This window comes from Gossypium arboreum, chromosome 7 (assembly GCF_025698485.1).
Source record: "Gossypium arboreum isolate Shixiya-1 chromosome 7, ASM2569848v2, whole genome shotgun sequence".
NCBI lineage: Eukaryota > Viridiplantae > Streptophyta > Magnoliopsida > Malvales > Malvaceae > Gossypium > Gossypium arboreum.
In genome coordinates this window covers 5,051,007-5,064,088 of record NC_069076.1, presented here as the reverse complement: position 1 = coordinate 5,064,088, position 13,082 = coordinate 5,051,007, and the positions used below count along the sequence as shown (strand labels likewise).

Sequence of the window (13,082 nt, the reverse complement as noted above, 5' to 3'; positions counted from 1 at the left end):
CCAAGCAGAATAGATCCTAGATATATTTATGGATTTACTCACTTGTGATATTCATAGTGTGACATACCTTAATCCTAAGTGGATGATGGACTATGTTTATGTGACTCGTATTCTTTGATGTAAGTAAAAGTCTGATTCCAAATAGAGAATAAACCGAAAGCTGGTGCGTTGGGTATATGACTTCTACAATATTAAGCATCATTCACAATAGTGAAATTTATAGCCCAACTAAAGGGTAAATGATATTCTCTCATTGACATTATATGATAGATGAAAAGCAAATGTGAACATAGATTATTTTTCTTTATTATAAATGACTTGATTACTATTTGATAGTAATTGACTTTTCATAAAGGAAGATGTAATGATTATCATGAGATAAAATATGATCATATTAGGATAACATATTTATCCCAAAAAGATTAAAGATATCCTATAAAGGTAACATACTTATGACAAGATCATTGGACGAGCACTTATAAAGTAGCTTTCGTAATTATATGTGATTAGGGAGAGCTTAGTCGTGATACTGTAGTTGAATGATTTTGTGACTAAATAAGTTTATAATTAATAGGCAAAGAAAGCTGGAACTTAATATTAAATTATTTGAGTCCTAATTATATATGTCCAATCAGCCACATCACTAGCTCATTGGAACCAGAAATAAATTTCATGTAGAATCAAATGAACAAAAATGAATGGAAATAATGAAGTTAGAGAAATGGGTCGCATTTACAAATGAATGTGTTTTCTCACTAAGTATAGAAATGACTTGAGAATTAATTTAAGGTTTTTGAATTATTATTTAATTAATTATAATTAAATAATTGAAGTTCTAAAATGGAATTAAATTAATTAGCCATTGTGAATATGTTGAATATGAAAATTAAATATATTTTTCTGATTCTTTTACGGTAAAGTTGTCATGACTTTATTGAAATTAGAATTGGGTTGAGAAAATTATTTAATTAGGAAATTAATTTAGTTAATTATTTTAATTTAATTAATTAAATAATAATATTTATTTTGAAAAATAGAAAACAAATATTGGGTTGGATTAAATTATAGAATATAGGGTCGAAAGTTTAGGAAACACATATAATTGGGCTCAATACATGAGAGGTCGAATTCCCCTCATATGATAAGTGAGGGGTGACAACCCTAGTAATATTTACTTATGTGTGCCACCCATCACTCTCCTAGTTAGACTAAGGGGGTGTTTTCTATTAAATAAATATTATTTGTGTTATTATTATTCAACTAGAATTCTCCTATCTCTCCCTATAAAAAGATGACACTGGTAAAGCTATTTATACACAAGTTTTATATATTGTTATTATGCCAGAAAGTAATGGGAATTTATTTTCTTAGAATAAATTTTATTTTTAGGAATTATAGCTTCTACCAGTTTCTATCGAGAGAATTAATTTCCTAATGAAAGTAATAAAATTGTTTCTTATATTGTGTTTGGTTTATATAAAAAATCTTGACAAGTTTGTCATGAGGTAAAAACAAGACCTTCTTCTCTTGTTGGTGAATTTATTAAGAATATTACTGGTCTTGTTATTGAGAATCCTATTGTTGAGAACCTTGCTAATGAGCCAGCTAGATTTGATGAAGTTGAGGATGATGAAGTAGTAGTAACAAGAGTGACCACTGGACCAATTATTGCCCCTTCTAGAACTCTTTATAGAATGAATCGTTCTATGCTCGTAAAGAGATAAAGAGTAGCACCAACAAGCAAAAGGAAATGTTATTCTTGATAATGACAAAACACTTCTCTTCCCATCATCCCCTACGAAAAGGTGATCAAGTCTGGTATCAAACTCTTCATCTAATTCATAGTCAAATCATAATGTGCCTCTCAAGAAGATTTATCTTAGAGGAATAACATTCATCAAAAAGCCAAATGTTTTATTATCTCTAGTAGCTAAGAAGCTATTGACTAAGAAAGCCTCTATTGACCCTCTATTCCATGAAGAAACTCTACTAAATAAGAAGGAGCAAACCATTCTCTATTGTCTGTACCAATAGGTATTTGCTATTTTCGAAGAAGAATTTTATAAAATAGTAAAATATAGATGAAAGAAGCTTTGGTGATTGAGGCATAGATGTTATCTTAGAAAAAAAATGTTCTTCTTCAATTTATTGTATTTGTTAAGCAATATGTTAAGCAGGTTGTTTATGATTTCTATGCCAACCTCATCAAGTCTATCAATGATCCTTCTAGCAAGCTCTTCCACAAGGCATATGTTCATGAAGAATGGTATAGTTTTGGTCCTGCACAAATTAGGGAACTCAAGTTTCATCCTTGCGCCACTGATGTTGAGCTACACGAGTATTATGACACCATGGCCAAAATAGTCACCAATGGAGTACACCTTACCTGACCACAAGCAACAAAGCTTCAAGCTTTCACCTTGGAGCCCACTTATGCCGGTCTATTTTCCATTGCAACAAGGAACTAGATTTCTAATAGTTAGAAATACAATCAGCAAGAATATGGCCACTTCGCTAAGGAAGAACTATGATGTTATTCAATTTGACTTGAGAGAGCTCATCTTTTAGGAAATCATCAAACATTTCGATCATGTTTACCGTAGGCTATGTCTTCCTTTCCTTTCATTTATTTTTTAGATCCTATATAAGCAAAATTCTAAACTTGTGCTTGCTATTAAAAAATATGAAAGGAAACCTGCAGAGTTAAAGTTCTCATACAAGTAATTTGAAGGAAACACTCCACTATCAATCTTGAATTAGTCTTTATTAGTGATGTTCCATCTGTTGAGGCAATGCCTATTCTAGTTAGCACTGCAACTGGTCCTCCTGCCCAACTCTTAGCCTTTGAACAATGAATTTTTTAATGTTGATCCATTCAACAACTTTAAGTCAATGATCATCGTGTCAACGCGTTAAGCAATAATCTTCTGGGAAAGCAATTTCAGTGAAGTATTGGAAAAATTCTTCAACAAAAATGAAGAGTAGTAATGCGTATCTAGAGTTGTCATTAGTGTTTAGCATTGCTCTTGTAGCTGCTTTTAAAATTTTCTTTCTTTTTAGTTTTTTTGGGGAAGGGTTCTAATTTTGGAAACTTTAACCTATCATCATTTTAACACCCTAAAACCCGGCCTAGAAGTTTTGACCGAATCCTAGAGGTTACATTGGCCACAAAAGTGGCGGAAACAAAAACTTTAATTCAAACCAAGAAAAACTTTTTTTTCATAATGTTTGAAACAATATTAAACCGGCGCCAAACATTTTGAAATAAAATCTACAGTTTCTAAAGTTCAGTCCAATTAACACCTTACGAAAGTCCAGCATAAAAACTTGTACCACAGTTTATATAATTGTTTTACAAACCGACTTAAAATTAATCGTATAAAACTTATGAGATTTTACTTAAACTGAATCAAACAATATCTTTCTAAGACCTCCGGTATACCGAGTCCAGCTCCAAAACACGGAATGTACCTGGAAGAAAAAACACTACAGAGATGAGCTACGCAAGCTCAGTGTGAGTCCGAAACATGAACAGATGGCAAAAGACAGAGTGACATAATAAATACTTCAGACAAGCATATGTATAAAAATATCACTTACGAAAGTTTCAATTGGTATGGCAAATACAATATCAAACCAAAAAAATGATTTTTCAATCATACGCAATAATTAGAACATATTACATGACATTAACTATATTATTAATAACCAAAGGTTTACACAACTGGACAAAATGTCCTGACAAACAAACGTATATTCAGATGTGAATGAATGCACAAGTCAAAATCTCACCCCACCAACCAAACATCACTTCGTCTATCCAGCACACCACATAAGGGCTATGGTAGGCCTATCCACCATGCACACCACATAGAACCATAATAGGTTCGTCCACCCTACACACCACAACGTGGAACTATGCCACTTCAGTTACTATATATAGCTGAGCTGATATACTTATAAAATAGTACGATAAACCGCTGTACAAAAGTATCGCAGTTAAAATTGCTAAGTCTGTATTTTTTCTCTTCATAACCAGATCCTAAAATTTTCATACTATGCAACAATGCACACATTACACAGAAAATATACAGAAACAGACATTAACATTTCTAGTTTGAACAGAGTTAGATTTGATTACACTTGTATTCTAATATTCAGTTACGACAACAATAATAAACTCATACTTATTCACCACATAAACGAGAAATAAAATTAAAGCCCATAAACACATATATATATATATATACATGAACCAAACTAAATCAAGGCTCAACCCACTTACAGAGGCTTGAACAAGGGTCAGATTACACAGAAACATAAAACAGACAATTTATTACTCAAAACAAAAATTCTGCAAAATAGGGCCACATGGTCGTGTACACCGGCCATATGGAAGTGTCCAAATAGTGTGGAGGTCTAGACGCCTATGTTAAAGCCACATACGTCTGTGTGGAAGGGACACACGCCTTGTGAACAGCCCTTGTAACTCACTGTCCAAAAGTGCCAAAAATAAAGAGTAGATGAGACACAGCCGTGTGGAGATCTCACACGCCTATTTGGGTACACACGCTTGTATAGAACCAAAAACTATCGAAATCCTAATTTCCAATTGCACACGTCCTTGTGGCCACCCATGTAGTCACGAAACCACACCAAAACAACCTAAAATTCGTGTTTTTGACATTGAAACAATCCCTATCCTTTGGAACCCAAAATTATGCCAAAACATACAAAATTTCATGCAATTCAGTGACAATACGATACTTCAAATAACCAATTTCAGAAACACACAAGACACTATTGAATTCCACCGTAATTTGATACCGAAGTTAAATCGTTTCAGAACACACACCTTAGAACGCGATATCAAGCAGCAAGGATCAATCGATTCACTTTCACCAAACTGTTCGGAAACTCACTTCACCTCTGATAAAATGAAACACACAAGGACGATCAGTCTTGACAAACAACACGTAACATGAGTGTAAAACGGAAGAAACAGGAAATCAAAAAAACTAAAATTGGAAATAACAGAAATAAAAAGAGGAACAATGGGAAAGAAAAAGAAAAATGAAAAAGTACATGAAAACTTAAAAAAAAAACTCCTCTTTTAATTTTTTAAAGTAAATCTTTAAAAAAAAACAAAACCAAAATAAATTAATTTTTCAAAACACACATGAGGACTCAAACTCGAAACCCAAAGGTAAACTAACACATTTACCACCATCGAACCAGTAGGCTCATTATAACATTAAAACACGAAAACCCACTCAAGTGCTCGACCTATTCAATGACCATAACCACAACCTCAAAACTTCTAACCCCAAATTCTAGGTTATTACAATTACATTTACTTTGGTTGTTATTTTGTGAAACTTTTTCTTATTTGCTTATTATAATATAATTTCTAGTAATATGATTATTAATGTGATCCTTATTACTTATGCATTAATGATAAATTTGTTTGATTATGTTACTAGTTGAATATGATGGATTAAGGGGGAGCACTTGTATCTTTTGTTGAGTATGTTCTCCTATTATTGTTTTGTTCAAAAATTTTCCAAATAGGAAGATTGTTGAGGGAATTTTTGAGCAGTTCCAAATATTAGATCAACTAGTGTTCGACACTACTCGTTCAAAAAACTTGCCATGTTTATGTTGGAAAAATTTGGCAACAAAAATCCTCGGGCTTTGATTCTAGTTGATACTTAGATGACAATCAACCTATCCTTTATATCCAAACTTCGTATCTTGGGGATTGGTTTGGATTTGGATCGAAGCAATCAACTTCCCAACTTTGGTGGATTGGATTGGATTGAATTGGGTGAAAGTTGGAAGTATATTCGAGAGATTCAACACTTATCTTGAGCTAATTGAAGATATTCTTTAGACTTATTATCTTGCTTGTTTTATGGGAAAATTGATTGTAATTAATATAGTATATTAGCAAGCCTTGGTTCCTTATAAATTGTAGAGACTTGTATAGGGTAATGTATTAAACTGACAACACTTATTCTTGTTCATTGAGGAATGTTTCTTTTGAGTACATTAAGTGAAAATCAAGTGAGTTACTTGGTCAATGTCCTAAGTTTTCAAGGGGAAAACTTAAAAGAGAGTTGTTTAGATCTTAGGTACAAAAGTGAGGAGCTTAATCTGGTGAGTGTTTGAGGTTTTAACTTGTCTTATATGTTGCCAAGATAGTGAATTATCTCTTTGGGCAAGGCCTCGCAGATATAGGGAAATTGAACTGCATAAACATATTGAGTGTTCATTGTTTTTCTACCTTATTCATACTCAATGTCTGAAGTAGTTGGCACTGGTCACTAGCACTACTCTTGTTGTGCTTTCAAATATTGATTTTGGAACTAACACATTCTTGAGTAAATAAAAGAAAAAAAAATAATGAATTTGCTTTCATATGACCTTATTGTTCAACTTGAGTTTTCATTTAAAAAATTATAAAAGGAAAGAAAAAAAAAAGGAAGAGAAGATGCTTTAATAGGTTTGGAGCTTTACGATCAATAATAGAACAACAAAGTAATACATATAGCTTTACAAAAATAATTTTAAAATTTTTTTATTTTTTATGCTTTTCACATGTTTTCATGTTCATTTTACAAAAAAACATTTTTAAAAATTTCAACCAAACGTTTTGTTTAATGTTTTCCATCTTTTAAAAGAAAAAAACAAAAATGACATCTATTTTCTAGAACCAAACACAAGTTTTCCCTCTCAAGATTTATTTTCTAAGGCACTTTTTAAATTTATCTAATAAACAATTATTATTGAAATGGATAATACTTGTTGATGGGCTAAAGAGCATAGAGATGTGAGAGACGATTCACTAAGTGGGCCAAGAGTTGAAAGCATGAATTTTCGAACGAGACCGATAATTGAACAAGTTAACAAAGGTTCCAGATCCAACCGTCAATTTAATTTTAATTAAATAAATTATTAAAAATCACAAAAAAATTAAGAAAAAACAAAAAATATTAAAAATTATAAAATTCAATTCAATTGATTTTCTATCTCAATTCCACTAGTTCAAAGTAATTCGTAGTCCAAGTAGTTCAATCCCTTTGTCTAGATTGTATATCAATCGATTTCCTGTCCAACTAATTCAATAGGCAAATTTAGTCAAATTCTAATAACTATGCCTGTAAGGAGGTTTCATGGAGGTCAATGGGTTAAAAAAGGGATGAGAGTGGAGAGTGTGATTAGTTGGCTTCTTGGTTGTGTTTCAAAGAGGTATTTAAGGGAGGTTCTTATAGGCTACATGTCCTTTTCTAATTTACAGACTGTTACTAAATATCTATCAGCGTGTCTCTTTTGTTAGATCGATGACGACAATGTAATTTAATGGCAATGTTGTTTGAATTGAATTGGCTTGTTAGATCAGTTGGATTGGGAATCGACCGAGGTACCGATATAGAGAGTGGCTTTAAACCAGTTAAACCAGGAACCGATACAATAGTTGAACTAGCTAAAAAACCGATTGAAATGGCAATTGAACCTTTTTTTTTTGTATTTTAATAACTTTTTAATCGGATTGATTGAACCAACTAATTCAACTACCGATCTAGTTTAAAAAAAACATTTCTTAATGGAGGATTGCTAAATATATAAGTGACAAATAGCAGTAATCTTATCGGACGAAATATGTTGACTTAACATGGGATTATTCCTTGGCAACACTTGAAGGGAGCTTCTGTAGTAGGCTCCAAACAAAAAAAGGAAAAAAAAAAAAAGAAAAAGAAAAAGGAAAAGCTTTTACCAAATCAACCAATTATAAGTTGATTTGTGCATGGGACCGATAGAAATGTTGTTATATAAATAGATTTATTAGTATATATTATAGATTTTATTATCCGTATAAAATTTTGTTCTATAAATAGATATGCTGAAAAATCATAAAATTTGTAAAATTATTTATTTGACATTATAAATCTTACAATTTTACAAAGTTGGGTTCCTAATAGTAAATTGAGTATTTGGTTAAAAAAAAACATGTTTTTCATTAAGAACTTGAGTCAATAGTTGATAATTTTGAGAATTGTTAGGAGTTTACGAGAATAACATGTTAAAATTTGTCTTTTATTAAAGTTCACGGAAAGCTTATATTAAGAAGTTCACTCAAAAATTTCCGAAGTTAAGATTAACTTGACGAAATATATCCAACAATCCCAAAAGATTTGTTCTGTTAGGTTTAATAGTAAAAGAAAAGAAAATAAAGTTTTCGTTATCATATTCAAACCTAATGAATAGTTGAAGTACTTGGAGGGATATATTTTTATAGTTAATGAGGTTTGAAGCATGATTTGATTGGCAAAAAAAGTATATTACGAACCAGAAAAAGCCTAACTTCATGACAAAGCCAACCCAACAACCCTCTTTTGGACAAAACTTAAGAAAATGATTTCTTTTTTGGTCTGCTTCCACTTTCATCTCATCATGTTTCCAATCCAACCCTAACACTTTACGAACTAATCAATTCAGTGTCGTTAATGTGGGTTTAACTCTATAATAAGGCTGAAAATGACTACTGGTTTGCTTCTTTCAAGTCTGTCCTGTCCAACTTCCTGGAAAGATAAAATAAAATAAAATCACTTTGTTGTCTTGTTTTGATTATATTTTTATATTTTTCAAGATTAAATTAATTATAAATCTTGTGAGGTATTTATTTTAAACTTGATCACAGGTTAGATTAATATAAAATTTTAGGTTCAGTCTCGGTCCGATCTGAAAATGGGTTTAAAATTTTGTTCAAATTCAGTATAGATAAAAAATATTAAACCTGAGCTTGGCCAAACACGCATTAAAAGTTTTTTATATAAAATAAATTAAAAATATAATATATCAAATACACTAAAATTATTTAAAAATAGGAGCAAAATTAATGATAAAACACTAAAATAGTTACAACTTAGCTAGCAAATATTACTAAAATAGTAGCAAAATTAATAATAAAATAATAGTTATACAATATCCAAACAGTAACAACAAAAAAATAGCAATATAATAGCAAAATGACAACAAAACAACATCAGAATGGTAGCAAACAACAATAAAAAAAATTAGGCAAATTTAGGATGAGTCAAGCTTGACCGGGTCAAAAATATCTTACTCAGACCTTTTCTTTTGTCCAAGCTCAAGATTCATATTTTTGTCCTAATCTTCTCATTTTTTAGGTGGGCCTTCAAGATTAGACGAGTAACCCAAACTATGATTAGGTCTAGTTTACATTGTCCAAATAAATTGAAATGACTTTTTTCTTATACTTATATTTGAAATATATACAAATAAATAAATTAACAAGTAGTTGGATACAATAGTGAAATATATTATATTCTTAAAGGAAAAACTTAAATTCAAACTTTAAAAGTAATATTTTTAAAAATAATATTATTTGGAGAGACAATCACGAATCTTAAGTAGCATTAATTAAAGGAGGAAAAAATATCAACCTCGTTAAAGTAAAATTCCTATCCTGGTTGAGACGTTAGTTAGTAAAATGGGGAATCCATCCAACGCTCAAAGATGGAACGTCTCCATCACTTTTTCTTTTTTCGTTTTAAAAAAAAATTATTCATATTCGATGGTAAGCTTTCTGCAAACCGCGTGGATTCCGTAAAATCTATATGGGCCTAAGGCCTTTATGGGCTTAATGTTCTACAAACCCTTTTAATAATTGAATTTGAATGTAATTATTTATAAATTTAAGTTAAATTTTATTATTAAATCTTTTATTTTGTATAAATTTTAATTTAATATTTTATTTTAATTTAATTAATTTTAAATTTTATATTTTTAAAATTTTGAAATTTTAGTCTTGATCCAATGATAACAGTTACATTTGTTTGGTTAAATTATGTTTTTAGTCTTGTATTATGGGTAAAGTTATAAATGTAGTCCATGTTCACCAATTGGATCGTTCTTAGTGACTATATCTTTTTAATTTATTAATTTTAGTCTTAATGCAAACGGTAGTCGTAAAATCTAATAATTGATTTTTGACACATCAAAATTTAAAAATAACAAAACTTAACTTAATAAATTTAATAGTTATCATTTGGTTAGGACTAAAATTCTAATTCTAAAAGTATAGGGGCTGAAAATAACCAAATTAAAGTACAGATGCTAAATCCACAACTTACATAAAGTACATGATCTAATAGCAAAATTTGACCATATATTTATATATGTAATATATTTAAATAATAATTGTAATTAATAGATTCCACTATATTGAATATAAGTGTGATTATTTGTTCTAATTCTTATGAAAAGGGTTGAGAATTATGGGAATTAGGCAAGTAAATTAGCCATGGTGTCTTTAAAAAATTTTATTTTTTTTAATTATGTAATTGTATAGATGGGGTTTGTACTACAAATTAAGATATAATTACACTTTGAGTTAATTATACTAATGATTCTCAAATTATGATCCTTATTTTAAATTAGTCCTTAAATTTCAAATAATTTTAATTATATCTCTAAACTATTAAAGTTATGTCAAATATGTACTTTTATTACTAAAATTGTTAATTTAACTGTTAAATAACACGCCATGAAATAGTTTAAAATAAAAATTTAAGAAAAAATGAATGTTGTAAAATGGATGTTTTAAAATATTAGTTTTGAGGTTTTCAAGATTTTACAAAAATTTTGCAATAATATTTTTTCTATTTATTTTCATTTTAAATTTAGTTATATAAGAACCTCATTGATATAACATCGATAATTTGTGGATGTAATTAGAATATTTTGAAATTTTGAAAAGACCAATTTAAAACGAATGTCATAGTTTGAAGATGTTTAGTGCAATTTATCTAAAGAATTAGAACTGTTTGTAATCACTTTTGTAGTATTATTAAATTTCAAGTAGAATTAGACTTAATATTATTAAAAGCGACATGGAAGAAAATACGAATGTCTCAAAATTTATATATAAGCTAGAACTTACCTTAAATACACATTAAGATGTAAAATAGACACAAATACATGACTTCTTATTAGAAGATAGATATATAGAAGGTACTACATAGATGATATCCTAATATAATATATATAGAAGGTACTACTATATATAGATAGATAGATAGATAGATAGATGATATACTAATATAATTTCAATTATCAGGTCCTTGAATCCATGGCGATAATGGTGCTTAGGTTTATTGGATTCATGTACTGAGTGGATCCTATCATGAACTGCTGAACTATCAATCGATTAGCTCTCTCACTCGGGTGAAAATTATCCCAGAAGGCGTAGACGTCGCGGTTGGGGCACAGGTTCGACAATCTGGTACATAATCCAAGTCCATTGTAGGGTCCTTGCCCACAACATGCTACCTTTGATGTCACAAAACCTGTACATCAATGCACTTCGTTAGGCCCATTCATTGAGTCCTTAGGGAGATTTAGAGTTTGCAGAAAATCAAACCAAATCTTTGAGGGTTAGTGATGAAGTCCATGTTCATTGAAAAAGCATTGGCGGAAATGAAGACGGTCGAGCCAAGCTGAGAGTTGAGTTGTTGAATTAACTGGACCAAGAGTGGGTTGAATATGGCTGCTGCTCGTTGAACATCCGGCACACATTCCCCGTTCCTGCTCCTCATCGCTAACTCCGCTGGGACGCAGCCTAATGGTCCGGTGGTGGTCACCAAGACTCGTCGACCGCCTAATTCGTGCAACCTCTGTGTAATTGTATCGAATTCAAAATAAATTGTTCAAACGTCAAAGCCAAATTCAACATTTTTGTTGACAAGTAACAAATGATAAAAAGTAATTTACTAGGAGGATTTTGCGGTATTCAGAAATGAGGTAACGGCAGAAATCCGGGAGAGAAAATTGGCGTGATCTTGCTGAGAAAGGCACCAAGAAATAGTTGTTAACGAAGTCATTGCCGCCGAGTGTTATAAGAACCAGTGCTTGGTTTACTAGCCGCTGTGCCTGTTGTTGTCCGACTATCTTAGTAACTCTTCTCTGGTACTCTTGAAAGTACTCAAATTGCCTGAACATCCTTATTATATTAACCTGAAAGAAAATAAAAAAAAAAAGGAGAAATAACTATTTTTAAGATAGTTTCTTAAAAATTCGATTTTCTGTGGCATTAGTTTATTTAGTTGTCTTACAAACTGAACCCCGGTGTCATTTAAAATTCCGACCCCAGCAGAAGCAAAGTTGGCACCGATGAGTAGTTTTCGGCCCCTGAGGTCAGGGCTCAAGTATGGCAATGTTGGCTCCGATCCAATTTGCTCACCTGAGCACACAATTTTTAAGTGTCAATGCAAAGCAAATTCATGTGACTTTCACAATTGAAAGCTAAGATGCTTACTGATAATGTCAGGGAGGTTTAAGCCATTGGAGAAGCGGCCCGTGGGTCTATGTGTCGGGTAATCAATGCCGTACGGTGGAGAGTCGGCACGGGCAGTGGTGGCTAAGTAGTTATTGTTGCCATTATCAACGAGCGAGTCACCAAAGACAAAGAAAGCACGAGCCTCGGCTAATGGAGTAGGTGAGACTATAGCAATTAGAGTTAAAAGGGTAACGAAAAACCAAGGACTTGACATAATTGGACAGACAATGTGGGTCGTTCTTGAACGTCTCTTCTTCTTCTTTTTACACAAGGACAAGGGTTTATGAGTTTGAATAATTCGGGCGATGATGCACGGTTTTTATACAGGGGTTTAAGGTATGGGTTTGGCACCTTTTTCCTGCTTTTAATGGCGAAAGACTTCCTTTCTTTTCATTTGCATGGGGCCAATGGGGCTGGAAATTGAAAAAGTACGTATGGTGAGAAGTGTTGTTGGCAGTTGTTTGGTACTTAAGGATCGCTGCATATAGTGAAGTCTACCATAGTGCTAAAGGGTTTTTCAACCTATTCGTTGTGAGTTGCAATTAGGAGAAATTAGTACTAATTATAAAAATGGATACTAAAAGTTTTTCACAATTCCCTACATTTGCGTAATTTTATTTAGAAAGTAATTCATTATAAAATTAATAAATATAAATTATGTTTAGATTCAATTTAATCACTAAATTGTTAGAAATTATAAAATTCGAATCCCTCTTGTATC

The 13,082-nt window shown here is 31.3% G+C and overlaps 1 protein-coding gene across 1 annotated transcript; it reads right to left on the bottom strand.

Moving 5' to 3' along the window:
• Window positions 1-10,924: 10,924 nt before the first annotated feature.
• Window positions 10,925-12,739, bottom strand: LOC108484304 (GDSL esterase/lipase At4g28780). The gene is made up of 5 exons (XM_017788044.2): window positions 12,341-12,739; window positions 12,138-12,265; window positions 11,797-12,039; window positions 11,447-11,699; window positions 10,925-11,372 (listed from the first exon to the last, which is right to left on the bottom strand). Exons 1-5 carry the CDS (start codon window positions 12,573-12,575, stop codon window positions 11,140-11,142), a joined length of 1,092 nt encoding a protein of 363 aa, XP_017643533.1. The 5' UTR covers window positions 12,576-12,739; the 3' UTR covers window positions 10,925-11,139.
• Window positions 12,740-13,082: the final 343 nt, after the last annotated feature.